This window comes from Pezoporus wallicus, unplaced genomic scaffold (genome assembly GCF_028554395.1).
Source record: "Pezoporus wallicus isolate ANWC-B61680 ecotype Strahan unplaced genomic scaffold, APGP_CSIRO_Pwel_v1 contig_3058, whole genome shotgun sequence".
NCBI classification, from domain to species: Eukaryota; Metazoa; Chordata; class Aves; order Psittaciformes; family Psittacidae; genus Pezoporus; species Pezoporus wallicus.
The window spans coordinates 2,343,737-2,361,616 of record NW_026641153.1 but is presented as its reverse complement, the minus strand read 5'-3'; the positions used below and the strand labels follow the sequence as shown (position 1 = coordinate 2,361,616).

General features: G+C 35.6%; 1 protein-coding gene across 10 annotated transcripts in view; it reads left to right on the top strand.

Moving 5' to 3' along the window:
- CACNA2D1 (calcium voltage-gated channel auxiliary subunit alpha2delta 1) overlaps nt 1-17,880 on the top strand; it is a 381,260-nt gene that overhangs the window by 318,512 nt on the left and 44,868 nt on the right. For all 10 annotated transcript variants that reach the window (XM_057422543.1, XM_057422540.1, XM_057422539.1 and 7 more), the window contains exons 13-17: nt 9,634-9,712; nt 11,716-11,765; nt 13,324-13,413; nt 15,703-15,771; nt 17,402-17,476. In XM_057422543.1, coding sequence (XP_057278526.1) covers nt 9,634-9,712; nt 11,716-11,765; nt 13,324-13,413; nt 15,703-15,771; nt 17,402-17,476 — 363 coding nt within the window. The remainder of the gene's footprint in view (nt 1-9,633; nt 9,713-11,715; nt 11,766-13,323; nt 13,414-15,702; nt 15,772-17,401; nt 17,477-17,880) is intronic.

Genomic DNA, 17,880 nt, shown 5'->3' with positions numbered 1-17,880 from the left:
GTACATTGTCTCTGCTCTTCACTTTCAGCCATTGTGAATGCAAAATTTACATCTAAATTTATTAAGAAACTGTGTTACAAACTGTTAAACACACTAGGGCTATAGACAACCCCTAAGGTTGCTTTACCTGTTGATTGCATGTAGGATCGGAGGGGTTTGTTTGTTTGGGCTTTTTTTCTGAAAATTCAACTTATTTAGCTGATAACAAAAGAAATGAAAATGCATTCAGTATAGGAATGAACTGTGTCATAAATAATTTTATTATTATTAAACCATCTGTAGAATATATTGTACATCTGTAGAATATATTGTATCTATAGATATATATGCAAAGCTTTTCGTAGGCAATCCTGATATTTCAGGTGCAGTTTGGCCAGAAGTACAGTGAGCAAGAATGCACTGATTGCTAACTGTGAAGGATGTTCTCTATTATGTGACTGTGCATAAGACTTGTTCTTTCTAGGGCATTTGCCAGTTGCTGACAGCAGGCATCATCACTGCCTGCTTGCATTAGTGCTGGAACATCTTACCTGCAAGCAAACTCAAGGTCAGGTTGCCCTGAACACAGTCGTGTATGGCAGTGCTGAGTTGCTGAGTTTCCATTGTTACATGATAATTACTTTTTTTTTTCCCAACAAAAAAAGATAGGGAGCCGAAACATTTTCATCCCTCAATCTCTCTCTTCTAAGGTGATCTGAAGATACAGTTCCATTCCCAGGTCAGTCTCCAAGAGGCAGCATGGACAAAAATCCCTTCTGTTGAGCTGGCGTACCCCTTTTTTAAGCTCATTAAATCATTTGCATTTAGAATTTTCATGTTCCTGCAAAGATTGGGCCACTAAGAAACCAGACATGAACTTTGTGTAACTGATTATTCCAGAGGGAAAGATTTCCTGTAAATGTGTTCTGCTGGGAATGAGAATTTCCAGTGGCACTTCCCTTTCCCCCTGTCCTTTTACCTTTTCTAATACAAGTATTTGGCATTTGCATTCAGTTAGCATCAGCTACTCTTTTCCATGCTGTACAGGAACTGGAATAATGGAAGTGAAGAATAGAAGGAGTGACTATACAAATAGTACACTATTTTCAAAGACTTTGCATGAGAAAAAAAGGCAGAATACGTGATTAAATTAGTGTTTGCAGTATTCAGTGTAATATTAAATATTCCTTTAAATCTGTAGCTGATAGTTGTAATATTTCTTCCATGAATCTTATAAGGCCAAAGTTAAAAAAAAAATGCTTAGTGTCACAATATGAACCATAAATATCTCTCTAATTAATCTGGTCCTTTCCAGCTGCTGAGCTGCCTCCAAATGTTGTTTTGACTATCTAAAGAAAAGCCTAAAATGCTTTTAATCCTGAGTACAGTGGGAATTACTCTGTCAAGTCCTTTGTCTGGTTCCTGATACGGGCCACCAAATTTACAAGGAACTTTCATAAAAAAAATTACTCTTTCCTTCAGGGAATGCTAAATGCTGAGTGTCAGGGACAAATAGCTTAGGGAAAGGAGGAATTTAATTGTCTTTCATTTCAACAAAGAAACTTTGTTATTAACATAACTAAGAAAGGAAACAGACAGAGTAAATAGAACCCAGGTAGACAAGGTAAAACGTTCAACAGCTGAATTGTTAAAAAGATGACAGTGTAACTTCTTCCTCTGAAGACTAGGAGTCAGGCTGAGTGGCTAGAAAATCACCTGATCCACACTGAGTGCTTTACCTTTTTTCTGAGGTGAGGTGGAGTAAGGTGGTCTGGTGAGAACAGCACTTCGGTTGGAAATCACAGGAGAAGCAACCCATGCATCAGCATCCTTTGATCCAGAGCTACAGCCACAAATCTGCAGCACTGAAGACTATTTGAGTACTTTGGGATTTTCTGGATAAAATCCCTTTCTGCCTTCAAGTAGGAGAGCTAAGCATACAGCAACTGCATTGCACTCTGTCAGAGACACCGTATTAGTCTAAATGTCTTAAGGCATCATTTATATTAGTAAAGTTACATGGGGCCGAAACATGGGCTTGGACGCTGTCCTGCAATCATTTATAGGTATTAACTGTTAGTTAAAGCTGAGAAGTTTTCAGCCTCTGCCAACTGGCGCACTCCCAGATAAGGTTTTTGGGACTCTTCCTGGGGCAGCTAGGGGAAGAGGGAAGGAACACTGGCTTAACTTCAGTGCATATATGTGGGCTCTGCTGCCACAGTTGCTTTTGAGGCTGGAGCATGGAGCAAGGCACAGTTTCTGGTAGGGTTGACATAGTCAAATTGACTCTCAGACATCAAACACATCATTGTGAAGTCTTAGTGGTGTTTTTGAAAGCACAGCTTTTCTCTTTCTTAACACTGCTCCTGAGACTAATGCTGTAATAAGTTAATAAACCAGAGCTGATTTATATCTACATCTAGAAAATACTGAGATTAAAAACTTTATTTGTGGAGACAGTCCAGTACACAGGGCAGAGCTCCCTCATCATTATGCAGGATTCCTACATTAGGTCTAAACTAGATAAAAACTTAAATGATCACGTAATCAGTGGTCCATCTATCTAATTTTAATCAGTTTAGCAGAGGTGGATTAGTAGATATCAGCAGGGTATTTATACCTTTATACTTTTAGCCATACAACAAAAGAGGAAGGGGCGCCGCAAGCTTTCCCTTTAGTGCGCGGGGAGTGAGTTGCTGTAGTTCCACAAGGTGGCACTAGGAAGATGTAGAACAGTGTAACTGAATTTGTAGGGTTTTTAGTTCTGTGAGTGTTAATTCTGAATTTTTTCAGTATGTAAACCAGAATGGTGTTTTCAACCTCTGCACTAGAAAATATCTCCACTTTAATGCAGTTATGTCTTCTTTGTGAGGATTTTTTTCCTCACAAAGAAGAAAGATAAGCAAAACCACTATCTTAATTTCTGGAATACTTTGCAGTTCTCAAAACATATTTCAGGGATTTAAGGCATTCACTTTAAAATCTTATTCAGTGGCCATGCACCTTTCATATGCTATGAAGACTTCAGGTACAATCCTCATCTTTTAGTTCTTTTTATAGAGTAATTGCATATAACTTATCAGTGTTCTTGGATCTGTTCTCCTGGTATCTTGAGATGTGTTTTGGGCCCACGTTATCATTAATCAGAATCATGTCCAAAGCAAGTGAGAGTCTTCAATAATCTCTTAACATGTAATAAATTTTTGGTCTTTTTTATTTTGTGATACAAGTATTAACATTAGTTTGTAATGTGAGCTAATTTTTGGTGTCATTATTTCCTTTCTTTATTAAACTATAATTACACAGACTATAATTAGGCTATGAATTCATAAGTTAGCATTGCAGCTTGAAGTTTGAATTGTAGTGAATGAAAGATATTAATGATAGAGAAGACTCCATACATACATGGAAAGCCTGAGCAAAATAATTAACTGTGAATAAACGTCTAGAAAAGTAGTTCCAAGGACTTGGACTATTAATCTCAGTTAAAGCATTTTTCTATTTATGCCAAGGATACTACTTGCATAGTTAAATGCCTTGCTGAATCAGAGCATAGGAGGAATCAATTATGGAAACACTCAAGCAGGTGTTTTATCAAACATATTAATACTTTCTTTAAGTCCTTATAAATTCAGAGAAGTCCAGCCTGATATTATCTTTGCATCTAAATATTTGAGAGCCGGTTTCCATGTGGGTTTTTCTCCTTCAGTAAATACAAGAGCAGGGTGGAGGCTGGAGAAATGTCCACAATTATCCATAGTGTTTAATTGTTCACAGACCCAACAGTATGGTTCTTGGCCTGTGGCAGTTGGCTCTTTTGAACTATGTCTGGGCTCAGTTCAGGGGGTAACATGAGCCAGGGCCTCTTCTCAAAAGATTTTATAACAAAATATAATGCTACAGGCTTGGGGAAGAGTGCCTGGAAATCTGCTTAGCAGAAAAGGACTTGGGGTGCTGATTGATGGTTGCTGAACATGAGCAGCTGGTGCCCAGGCAGCCAAGAAAGCAAATGGCATCCTGGCCTGTATCAGCAGTAGTGTGGCCAGCAAGGCCAGGGCAGTGATCATCTCCCTGTACTGGTGAGGCTGCACCTCTAATCCTGTGTTCAGTTCTGGGTCCTTCACTATAAGAGAGTGGTGGAGCAAGACCAGAGAAGGGCAAGAAAGCTGGTGAAGGGCCTGGAGCACATAATTTAGCTGTAAAGATGTGAACCATGCTGTGCTACTTGACCTCATGGCCTGAAAAAGAAAATGGGTTATGTCCCATTTTATTTACTGCATAAAGATAGACTCAAGCTTCACTCCAACACATTGTTGTGTTACTCCTGCTGTTAAACACAGAACTATTTCTCTTGTTCCTGTGCTTCTCAGGGAAAAAAGAACTGCTTTACCTTTATAGATAAAACCCAAATGGTTAAGAACTGCATCCCTGGATGTCTTGAATACAGTAGTTCATCGTGACAGGTTATGGACCAGAATTTAAGTGAAACTGCATTTTGTGCTTCCTTGTGGCTAATCCCAGTGGTTTGCTAATGACTGTGTAGGGTTTTCAGATCATCCTCTGAAGTTCAGTTCTCAGTTCAAATAGGTCATAAATGCTTTCTGGTCTTAGTTCACAGCAGAATCCGAAATCATCTTCAGATTTCTGCCACAGATGTAAAGACGGTAAGGCAAAAAGTGCATTCACAGTTTTAACTGTGGCAGCTTGAAAACCACTTAACAATTCCCTGATCTATGGCAAAAAAGCAGCAAAATGATTAAGTGGTTTGAAAGCTGTATGTACAAGGGATTTAGAAGACAGAGTGCATAATGGAATATAGAAAAGCAGTTTTATGACTTTATTCAGCAAAATAGGCTTTGTATATTGCCCTATTTCAGAATTATATCTATTAAGTATAAACTTCAAACAATCGTCACATCTGATAATCTATAAACACAGCATTGGGAAAAATAATTTCCTGGATCATGTTGAAACTACTGATTTATTTATCCCTTTCTATTACAGCTTCTCTTGGTGGATAGTAAAAGCAATTATCTGCGAATCTTTACTTGAAGTTACAAAGGCCTGATTAAAATACTCTGAAGTCATATTGTTATCATGAAAAGTGAAGTTCCATGATGAGATCAGGTTTTGATTCAGTTTCTTGTGGTCAAGCACTCCTGCTATTTTTACATGATAGACATAAAATGATGGGATCCATCTTGCGTACATCTACTTGAGTGTAGCTCTCTTGATATCTGATAGAAATATCTATATCCCAAAAAGTCAGTTTATCTCCTCCTAAACAAAAAATGAAAAGATGCACATAACTGGTTATTGTGAGCTCTCTCCTGCAGCAACACAGAATTCGAGTCACATAATTTATCTGTCAAAAAAGATGCGTGTTCATCCACTCTGAACTGCTTGCAGAGTGGTTGTAGCTCCTCAAACTTTAATAGGCTTACAATTATTTCCTACACATATAGGTAGTGTTCTAAATTATGAGTGTGATTTGGTGCTTAGTTACCACTTCCAGTTAACTTCACTCAAGCTGTTAATTTTCTGTAATATTCATAATGTGATAAACTCAAAGGAAGAGTCTAATTTAATCTTTGTTTTATACCAATAGCAAAATGAAGAAATAGCATAAGTAAAAAGCAACTGAGGTCAGTAGGGAAAGCAACCTTTTAATGGTTCTTCATTTCTCACTTGAGTGCCAGTGTCCCCCTAATATCTGTAGCAGTCAGAATCCTTCTACTCACCTTGTTTTTTATGAGCTTTTTCTGGTAGGGAGAAATACAAAATAAAAATAAAATTCATTATATAGTAAGGCAGTTTTCTTCAATACAGTACTACTTCCTCTATTTTCTGTAGCTCTCTTTTTTTGTCTACCACTTCCTCTCATTAGGAGTTGGATATTTGCTTGTTTTCCTTCAATATCCTTCGTAGAATCCTAGGATGAGTCAGGATGCAAGGGGCCTACTGAGGTCTCTATTCCAGTGTCAGGAATAAGATCAGCTTTATCTAGTCCAGTCTTTAAAACCCCAAAGGAGGCAGGCTTTACAATCTCTGGACAGCCTGTGCTGCCTGTCTGACTGTCCTTACATTCATTCTACACTTGTTTTGCTTGTTATTAAGTACATTGCTCTACTATTTACAGGAAATGAATAATACAAAGAATAAAAGTTTTTGTGTTTTCTCTCCAAGATTAGTTTCAGAGTGAGAAAAGTACAGATAATTAGCTACCCATTACCAGCACATGATATATTCCTGACAGAACTAACACAGTTCTGTACTTGAACTCTCAGTGGTAGAAATTAGAACTTTCATATTTCAGAACAGTTTCAAGACTGGGCTGGCAGAGCAGCCTGTTGCTCATCTCTTGTTTTCCATTCTAGGGGGATGAGTTTCTAGAGTACTTCACTTCCAATAGATCCATTGAAAATCAGAATGACAGATTTTTTTTCTGACTCTTCCATTGTTTTTTTATTGATTTGCTTCATTATGAAAAGGATAAATGGACCTCCCTTTTATGGAGGCAAGGCTGCACTTTCCAGGGAAAAAGTCTGGGGGACAGAAATGTGGGTCCTCTGGTGTAGGTGGTTGAGAACAAGTCATAGCCAAAGGACCCAGGAACCTGCAGTTTATGCAGAACCTAACAGGCTTCAGAGAAGCACGGAGAAGAAATAAACAGGATTTGGTGGTGATGAAAAACAACTTTTTGGGATCAAAGAGTACTTGGCAGTTTGCTTCAACTTGGAAATCAACTTCGTTGGTAACCAAACTTAAAAGGAAGGACAGGCAAAGGGAAAGGTGCTCATATCCAGTGTCGCTGATCTAGTTGCTCCAAGTGTTCTCAGTCATATATTTCCTATTAGATGTAGTTAAATCAGTCTTTTTTAGTTTAAAAACCCTTTGTCTCTTTGGCGTGATATCTATAAGGAAGAGGTATAGACAGATGGGTCTTAGTCCTTTGGCTGACTCTGGGTCCTGTCACAGAAAATGTTAGCACAGAACATGTTTTTTTGCTAAAATTGGCTTGTTTAATTTGACTTGCTGACTCATTTTTCCAGCTGGTCTGTCATTCTACTCAATACCAGATGAGGCAATAGGAAAAAGAAAACTCTTTTGAATGTTCCACCCTCTTGCCAAACCATGTAACAATTAAAACCTCCAATTTTCATTGCAGTTTTTTATCTCTGTTAATTATCCAAGGAACAGTAAATCAAATATATTGTCCTCTGCTTGTTGTCAATAATTTAAATTCTAAATTCTTTATAGATTTGTTGCAGATTTAACATGCTGCTTCTCTTCCCTAAATTACATACAATTTCACAACTTGAATCCAATGCAGTGTTTCATTTTTTACATTTGAGATCAAATGCTAGACCGTACAGTCTAATTGACTCGTGTTTTATATACACACACTAGCAAATCCACATGACTCTGTTTTAACTTAATTAGTTACTTTTAATCCAAAAGAGACATCAGGTCACTCAACTATTTAACTAAAGGCTTTGTGGGGTTTTCTTATTGCACCATAATTTTTGAGAAGAATGTATTTTGAATCAAGTGTTCAGTGGACACTAGACTAGACTCATCACTAGCACTGGTGAGTGCGAAATAAAGAACAGAGATATAGTAGGCAGGGACCTTGTGAACTGAGAGATACCAATAGAAAATAATATTGTGATATTCAGCTTAGAAAAAATAAATAGTAGTTACATAGAAACAGAAAGATCCATTAAAAGAGTTATAGCTGACATTTTGTAAAAGAGGTCGAGAATAAACAGGGGATGGCAAATGTAACTTGAATTTATGTGATACAGTATTAAAAAAGTAAATGAGATGTAGGCAGATCAGGTGAAGTCATGTTCACACTATGAATACTGATATTTTCAAGATAATAGAAGGCATTTTTTTCATGTCTCTGGCCATATAAACTACGAGAACAAAATCTTGTCACATATACAGTCATTCCTTACGATTCTGTGTAACTAGGAGTGTTAATTGGCTTGAGTAGTTATTGAGAAACAACCCTGTATGGGATAGTTTTATTAGTTTTTAAAAGAGAAAAACTTCAGATTTTTTCTGTATTTTAAGAAAAATCAAACACCTGAATCAGCATTCAGTGCAACAGAATAGTTGCTTTAATCCTGGTTTTAATTGTAGAAAAAAAGGGCTTGGATGAATAAAGCAAACCAAAACATGCTGTTAATTAAAAATGACAGGTAGCGCAAAGCTTTATTCACCCTTCTTGCATACAGGGGTCAAAACTACTAATAAAGTTTCACCATTTGCTAGTTGCTGATTGATGATGTGGAGCTATTCCTGCAGCTCTTGGTTAATACATGTGCTCTGATTATGTCACATTTTTGTTGCTTATTTGACAAATGAAGGTATAGGTAGTAATTGCACATGCTAAATAATGTGATGAGAGTTTCTATAAGTAATAATTTAAAAAAAAGAAAAATGGTCAGTAGTTTACAAGGAGTCTGCAGTTTTATATTGTAAATGTTGTTTAAAGACAACATTGCCTTATTACTGAGTCATAAGCTGCATGCAAATCAGTTGTGTTATGTTTTAAACATAGTCATCAAGTTTCATAGAAAGGAATTCAGTCATGATATGTGATTTGTAAAGTGAAGTGGTAATGTTAAAGATCCATAAAGGAAGAGATGCCTGAAATGGAAAAGCAGTCTGGTCCTTGGACATTCCTGCTGAGGGACAGGATAACAGTGAACAGCTTATTAAAACTGTTGGGAAATTATCATTCCCATCTTTCACAGAAATGCTCAGCTTTGGAGCAAAATATTTATTTAGCCAGACGCTGAAACATAATATTGGTATTTTTTTCTGTGTATTGTGGGACTTTTAATATTTATACAGCAATACAAGGTTGGGGTTTTTTTTTTCAAATAAAATAACTTTCATGGAAAATAATTTTAACCAAAAAAGCCTGTTTTCAGTGCAAAACTTGAACAGAATTTGGTAAATTCTTCTGAAGCATTGTCTCACCTCAGTTGCTGAGATAGACTGGAGTTGCATTGTCTAAACAGAATTGCGCTTATAATGCACATAGCTGTAATGAATATCAAGAGGTTAAAGTTAAATATCTGAAGCTTAGCCTTCTATGAAATTTTGTTGAACTAACTTAATGATTTTACATGAAAAAGACAAAGTCTGAGTATTTTTCTGTGATACCTGAATTTCTTTTTTTTTTTTTTGTTGCTGTTCCTGAAATTATTTCCTTCTTTGAACTGTTTTGATTTCTACTGCCATGCATATGTTCATTTTAATTCATTGGTAAGCATCTAATATTGATAGGAGATTATATCAACTAACTTAACAAAACCTGAAAAGATATAATTACCACCTTAAGGGAAAAAAAAACAAACAAAACTGTTTCATGGATGGTAACCAATTTAAGAGCTTTGAAGTATGAAAGATGTATGAAAGAACATTCTTCTTGAGTTCTACTTCATGGACCAATTAATAGGAATGCATAAACTATCATAATAATGGTGTATCTATTATGATGATAAAAAATGGAAACTTCACAGTTGTCTTTTTTCTGTTCAGATGTATGAAAAACCTAAGTATCATCAACTGGAGAGTCACAGCTAGTTAATGACATGTAATTAAGTTATATGCATTGGTTTCTACTTTGCATAGGTACGTGTGTTCACATTTTCTGTTGGTCAGCATAATTATGACAAAGGACCTATACAGTGGATGGCCTGTGAAAATAAAGGTACTGTGTTTTTCTTTAAGACTGTTCTTTGCTGGAGCTTTGGATAGGTGGTATCTTTATTATTCTCTAAAAATTACAGTTTTTTGTTTTCAGACTGTTTTTTTAGCTTTATTGTATTAATAAAAAAGTTTAATGAAATAATGTGCAGATGAATATATATATACAGATGTAAAAAATAAGCCTGCATATTTATTTCCTATTTATTTAAAACTTTATATTGTAAGAAAAAAATCACAGTATTTTTCATGATAATAAGATGTTATGGTTCAGTTCTGAGAAATCTTGTAATAGTCATCTATGAAAAGATGAAAGTGATGACAGATAAGAAATTAAGTAAAGCTGATTTATATTAAGAGGTCTGGACAAAGGGATTTTTTGTTTGTTTGGTTGGCTGGTTGGGTTTCTTTCTGTTTTTCTCCAAAACTTACAAGGGACCAGATGACATGATTTATTTTTTCCCTTTTTGATGAAAATATCAAAATGATTCTTGTTGTTATTTCTCAGATTCTAAGAGCATCTTACAGTTTTTAATTTTATCCTGAAACTATATCTTAATTTAGAAAAAAAATAAAAAAGGTGAAAGTAAGGAAGTAAAATGTTTTCTCCTAAAATTTCTGTATGAAAAATGTCATCAGAAATATTAAAAAAAGAGTGTGAGGAAGAGGTGTCTCAAATACGTTACACTATAACTATGGAACAAGAGATAAAAGATACATGCAAAACAGAGAAATTATCAAACAATATTGTCAATATTTTAAACAGAGCTATTTCCAGGCCTGGCTGAAAATGTGGAAGTACTTTACAAACCAGTGAGAAGCAAGAGGTGAGAGGTGGGATAGTTTTCGAGGGATCTTGAAAATTTAGACTGTAGGGAAGGAGATTAAGATACAGTTCTCAGGCATGACATTAACATAAACCACAGATAAGAGAAAGGTAGAGGTACAGAAAAAAATCATACAGAGTGTATCCTGTAGGAACAGCATATGTACTGTAGCCTCATGAGCCGCTCCACGTGCTGGAAGGTTATGCAGAAGATACTACAACTTCATGAAGAGCGGATTGTATTGTCAGATAATTACAGAAAATCAATGAGGGGTTTCTTGAACAGGGATTTTTTTGTCTCACATCTTTGTATTGCTGAATACTATGTGCATGTGAACTCCATTGTTTTAAAACAAATGAGGACCGGCTGGTTTAAAGCAGAACCACCCACCTATGTCATCTCTGTCATTTTATTGAGGCAAAATGATCATAATCTTCTGTCCAAAACTGATGTGATTATTTGTTTGAACATCCAAAGAAGCAAAGTTTTGTTTTTCCTTAATTAAAATCTTTAATTTATTATCAAATCGCACATTGTTTACAGCAAAGTAAATGACAAACCTCAAGACTCTAACTTCTCCAGTCCTCCAAACTTTCCTTCTAATTTGATTTACTTGGTTTGAAGCTGGATCTCAGTACCTGTCCTCACTCTTATTTGGTGCATATGGACAATATTTTTAATTCAAACAAATAAGTGATAGAATCTGTGCTGAATAAAAACATTTCTGTTGTTCAGTTAGAAGAAATACACATTAGATTCTTTCATTCTTTCCACAGAGTACCTGATATTTTTATAGTGTGAGTACTGTTGTGGCAGACTGTAGCTCTACTTGCATTTCTATATGTGTTCAGCATATAATTATGTTGTCGTCACAACGTATTAAAATGACCATTAAATATACTTGCACATGAGAGTAACTGGGAATTCAGGAGTATAAATTCAGCATGTTATCTCAGCTTTAAATAAAACATACAAAAGAAACACATCTCAGTGCTTAAAAGTAACTAGCTTGGCTTATACAGTTTGGTGACCCACCATATGTGGCCACATGTGGTGGCATCTACTAGAAAGTTATTCCTTATTTTCTATAAACATTAAATTAGAAATTACCAGATTAATTAAATTACTCAAGAGACTATATATTATAGTAAGATGGGTTTATTTCTATTCAAAATTTCAGGTTATTATTATGAAATTCCGTCCATTGGAGCCATAAGAATAAACACCCAGGTAAGTATGTTGGTCAAATCCAGTTGCAGTTACAACACAAAGAAGCGTAGTAACTCCTGTTTTTTAAATCTGTTGCAATTTGCCTCTGTATACAACACATTATGAACCGGGGGAAAAAAAAATTAAGGCTTCCTTGTACATGTGAAAGGATTATTCTCTTAAGTTATTCTCATTTATTTTCTTTTTTAGTGGTTGCATTGAGCCAAATTAAGATGTGATTCCTGTTTCCCTTGCTAGCTGGCCCACAGTAGCTTGCATGCATACTAGCCACACTAGCATGCTCTATAGCACCCTGACCTTGTGCACCCAACAGCATTTGAAGTGATGTGTATCCTGCAGACCCCTGCTTTGAACTCAGTTTTTCTCCTGGCCTTACATGGTCACTCTTTGACATTTAGACATAGCAGCAATTTTGTTATAAAGTTATATAAACCTAGTAAATTTTTATAGTGTGTCTAGACATTCATAGTAGTCTGTCTCCTGCCATACTTGCTTTGCTTCTCCACATGATGTGGAGAAGGCTGTGAAGGCACAGCCCTGCTAGAGCATCTGAATTCAGCTGGGCAGAAGCAGTGACCTGGTACAATAGGATTGATTCCTGGGCTGATCCAACCAGTCTGGGAGAAACAGAGCTTTTTTTTTTTTTTCCATCAAAAAGGATGCAGGAACATTTTAAGCAGACATGTGTAGATAATTAAGGGCACAGGACTTGGGCATTATATGATGTGATACAAACCGACAGGGTAGTTGTTTGAAAGTCCATGTATTCACATGTCCAGAAAACCAGGGAAGTGCCACAGCAGTTCTTTGTCCTTCCAAGGCCAGGCATGACATTTTTTGGCCGGAAATGAGAGTCCTCTTTTTGGCTTCCACAAGAGATCTTTAATTCTTTTAAACTCTTCCAGATAGTGTCTGGCAAGAAATATCCCTAACGTGATCAGACAAATAGAGAAGGTTGAAGACTGAAACAAGTTTGAGGGCATCCACTCCCAAACCAGACTAGAAGTGTGGCATCTCGTAAGGTCACCAGCTTTAGCTGTACTCCCAGACTCAAGGAAAGCAGGGACAATGAGGTTTTATGATTCTGTTTATTTTTTTTTTATTTCATTAGAAGTTGTGCAAGTTATCGCTGTAGGAGCTTAACATAACCAGCTGTTAAACCTCTCACTCTCCATTGCCCACTCTCTTACCGGTTGAAGGTTCTGCAGTGTGCTTGTAATTTCATTATGTCATTAGCAATTAATTTTGGGAAAAAATAGTCGGAATTCTCACATTGTGGAAAGAGAACAGTGGTTATGGATGTGCAAGATCCATGTAACTGAGGCCGTGACAGAGGAATTACCTTGGCAGTAGATACTAAAAACTGAAGACTGAATTGTTGGGTAGTACAGTTTTAAAGAAGTCATTAAATATTACTCCTATATTGGTGGTGAATTTTTACCCTTTTTATTTTTTTATCTTTTAATTGTTTTTATGTCATTATTGTTTATTTTTCATGCTATTTCTGGACTTTGAGCTAATAACTACCTTCTGATGAATTTATTACATTTTCTGGCAGGAATATCTGGATGTTTTGGGCAGACCAATGGTTTTAGCTGGGGAGAAGGCCAAACAAGTCCAATGGACAAATGTCTATCTGGATGCTCTGGTATGATCTGTGTTTACCTCTAGTAAAGTGCGAATCTTAGCAGACCAGTAACTGTCTCATTTTCCACAGTCCTGATGGCTAAATTTCCTACAGTTCCAAGCATCATATTCTTGCCTTTCAAGCATGTGTACAATTTCCTGAACTGCTGTTTCTAACGTGCTGCTCATTACTCACACCTAGCATCCTCCTAAGCATCTTAAACTTTAACAGAGGAAAGCAATTTGTCCTAGACATAGATCTTTAAGTGTAGCTCATTCTTGCCCTCAACTTAATAAAAGAAAAAGGAACCAAATAGTTTTCTAGCTCTGTGCCTTTGCTGCAGTAGAGTTTATTTGCTGTGTTACTGATGAGGAGTTCTTACTTTTTAATCTCACATCCCCCCCTCAAAAAGAGTATTCCACGCAGAATGAAATCTGTCACTGTTACTAGGTATTTGTACAGATTTTGAACTTGGATCTTTAAACTATTATGATTATTGTAATTACTTGCTTCCTCAAGGTAATGTTTTGGTTTTTTTTATTGAGCAGTGTATATAGTGGGGAAATAAAAACATATGAAATTATTTCCTTACTGGTGAATTTATCACTTCAGTCTTGTAAAACAAACATATTAAGGAAACTACAAAATGCAAAGTATTATTAGCAGCAATCGAATCTGTTGCTCTAGATAACCTCCTTTTGAGTAATTCTAACTAGGCAAAAATTACCACAAAATTGTCATCTGGAATCATGCATTTATCCAAGTTCACATGGTCATCTAATGCCAATGTCAAAATCTGCTTCTTCCAGTCAGACAGAGTTACTGAAAATTTTTTATCAACACATCATGAATGTGACTCAGAGGAGCTAGTTTTTCTTGGAATTTCAATGGCCAGAAGTTCATTAACCATGTTTCCTTGGTTACTGTTGAGGTACTTACTGGAAACATAAAGGATGTTATGATGAAAGTTCATATATTCTATACATATCCTGTTGTAAAGCCAAAGCTAAATTTGTAAGTGGAATAGAAACATATCTCTTTAATGAAGTAAAACTTGTGGTAGCTGCAGACTTCTCTATGTAACTTTATATTTTTAGTGGGTTCATTCAGTCTTTCCTTCAAGCTTTTCTCCATTCACCTGTTATATATGTGTTTGTGTGTATATAATTTTATTATAACTTATTCATGATTATTGTCCTCCCATTATTTTTTGAGGGGGAGAGGGTATTATCCTCCATACATACCCCTCCATTTTGTTATCTATCTCTTCAATGCTCCTTCTAAAAATATCCTGTTATATATTTTCTTCTGATTTCTCTCCATTTCCTGCTTCTCTTATTCTCTTAACATGTCCACTTCTCCTTTTCTTTGACTTGCTTGTAACATTACTCTGATCTCATCACCTTTCGCTTAACAAACTTAAGTTCATGAAGAATGATTTAAAATTCAAAAAGGTGGAATTAGACTGGGCAAATGGAGAATGACTTTCATTAAAGTGGTTTAATAAGGTTGTTTTTTTTTTTAATGAAACAAGGGGAGAAAAGGATATGGTTGCTTTATTCATTAAAATAACATGGAAGGAGCAAGAATCTGGGGGGGAGGGGGTGGGAAGGGGTGAAATTTGAAATATACCCCAAACATTTGCATAAAAAGACAAGGTAGGAGTCTCCCTTTATATTTAGAATGGAAGATAGTACTTTTCTGGCTATCTAAAGATGCTTTTCTGGATACTGTTTTGAGTTGTGACTGTTCATAAAAGAAAACCAAATTTCTTTTATCTTCCCAAATAAGTGTAAGTCCTTGACTCAGTACCTGAAGAGACTACATGATTTTGCAGAACTGATGAAGGACATTATTGCAAGCCATTGAAAAGAAGTGATAATATGAAAAGTAGTAGTTTTCCCTGATGGATGAACCTATTTGCTGTTTTTAAGTTTGATTTGGCTTCCCCCCACACCTTTTTTTTTTTTATTTTTTTCCCCTACTATCTGGAGATTTTAGTAGAGTGGGTACTACAGCTGTAAACACATGTAGGGTTTTTTAAACTATTATATCCTACATTCTTGTACACCATCTACTTAAAAAAAAAAACAATTTATTACTCTCAGTAATGCATGAGCACAAAAAACCCTTTAAGTTTCTATGCATAAAATCAATGAAGTATTTTAAAGTTTCTACAAACTAGAAGTCAGTACTCTGTTCTAGTGTTTGGATACAGTAATCCCTGGATTGTTGTAATTTTTTATAGTTCAGTATTTGTTATTTAACTAAAAGGTCTTTTTCTCTCTTCTCTATATGATCATTTCCTAGGAGCTGGGCCTTGTGATTACTGGAACCCTACCTGTCTTCAATCTAACCAAGGAACAAAATGGGAAAATAGTAAGCTCTTAATCAAAGCACAAAAAAAGAAAACAAACAACCCCACAACAGTTATTTGACTTACATTTCATGCTAACTCCTTGAATAATGTGTATTTCCCTAGACCTTTCTACAACTTGCTTGTCTTGTACCTCAGAAACAAAGGGGTCATCTCTAGTTACCTGATAGGGAACTAGAAAATGCAATTACCCTTTTTGTAATTCTGAGTTTCAGGGTATGATATTCCTTGATCTATCTCTGTGACCTGGTGGCAGTGGGAATGTGTTAACTGCTAGATGGGAAGTAGATTGTTATATTAATCAGGCCTTGCCAAGAAAGGAATGCCTAGATAAACTTTTTACAAATCTTTGAAGCTGTGACAGGGTGAAGCTATTTCAGGATAAATGGCAATAGTGTGGAGAATTTAAACTAATTGATTGTAATGATAATAGAAAATAGCACTGTGTGCTTAGATTAAAATCTAGGTATTAGACAAATGCAATTGCCCATCTCTATTACTGTCAGGTATGGAATCAGTTGATGTCCTCTTCACAAAATAAAAATGCTGTTTTTAAAAAAATCATACTTAGAATATGACTTATAGTGTGTAGTATAATACTGTACATTTGGTGTGGTACTCATCTTCATCCAGGTCAAAATATACAGAAGTCTAGAGAAGAAAGTATTTGATGTGGTTTTTCAGATATTACATAGGCTCAGAATGAATAAATACAAATTTGATCACTACCACTTCTTTTATTTACTTTCAGAATAGTTCTCTTAGTTTCTCTTTAAAAATAAAACAGCAACAACAACAAAAAAAGGTTTCATAGTCTTATCTACATGATAATGCTTGGGATTCACTGACTGTGGTTTCAAAGTGAGCAACTACTGAATATCGAAAGATGTCTTTCAGAGAAGTAGAACATCCATGGTCTAATACAGAGAAACAAGAGAACTTGAATATGCTCAACTTACATCTCTACCTGAACTTTAGGGTACAGACTGCAAGATGCATCTTCCAGTGCTTATTCCAAATTTATTTAATAAGGAGAAGGGATTCAGGTGATACTGTATAAAGGTCTAACTTCCTTTTCTGTAGTAGGAAAATAAACTACAAGTGAAGCAAATGTAGTGCCTGAGTCCCTGATTTCAAATGCTGATGATTGCTAGAGTCACTGAGTTTTTTGCTTTGTTGTTTGGTTGGTTTTGTTTTTTTCATTCATCATTATACCACAGCCAAAAGTATGTAATTGTTTTGGGATCTCACTTATTAATTGCCCAACCTAAGCATGCAATAGTAGCTCTATACTTGTGCTAGTAATTTAGTATCTACATTATTGGCAATATTAATGCATTGCTTTTGCTTTTACCTGTTTTGTTCTTACATTTATTGTTTATTCATCCAGAAAAAATCCATATTCATTTTCATAAACAATTAGCATATTCTATGCTAAATTCTGAATGTATTGAATGTTATTTTGAATCACTTGGATAGTATTTAAAACATTTAGAACAGACACATACAAGCAACTTTTCAAGTGTATCTGTCAAAGAAGAGATGAAAGCAAAATCAAAATTCACTCACTGTTGCAGTTATTCTGTATTCTAAATATGTCAGACATAGTCTAATGTTTTGGAATCTCACCAGAATCAGCTGATTCTTGGAGTGATGGGGGTTGATGTCTCTTTGGAGGACATAAAAAAACTGACACCCCGATTTACGGTAAGTTGCTTGCTTTGGTGGTTTGTTTTATGCATGATTTATGTATGATTTCTCTTCATGCTCTTTCATTAGTCGTACAGCAATGACTGGATGTGTGTCAAAATACCAGCAGGCTTCTTTTCGTATATTCTTTTCCATTGTTGTAGATTTTCTGATGGTTTTCTCTCCAGCCATATATGTGTTTGTGTGTGAATTGTCCATCAAGATGCATCTGTAAAGGCAACTTTTATGTTGGGGGATATATTCCAAATAATTATTTTCCTGTAGCTTAAAGCACTGTTTTTCAGTTGAATGCTTGGTTCTTACCACAGGTTTAGAGTACACAATCGTTTCAGCTAATAATAATACTAGCATTTATATAGGACAGCTTGTTATAGAAAAGTTCTTTAATATGCATTTCTCTC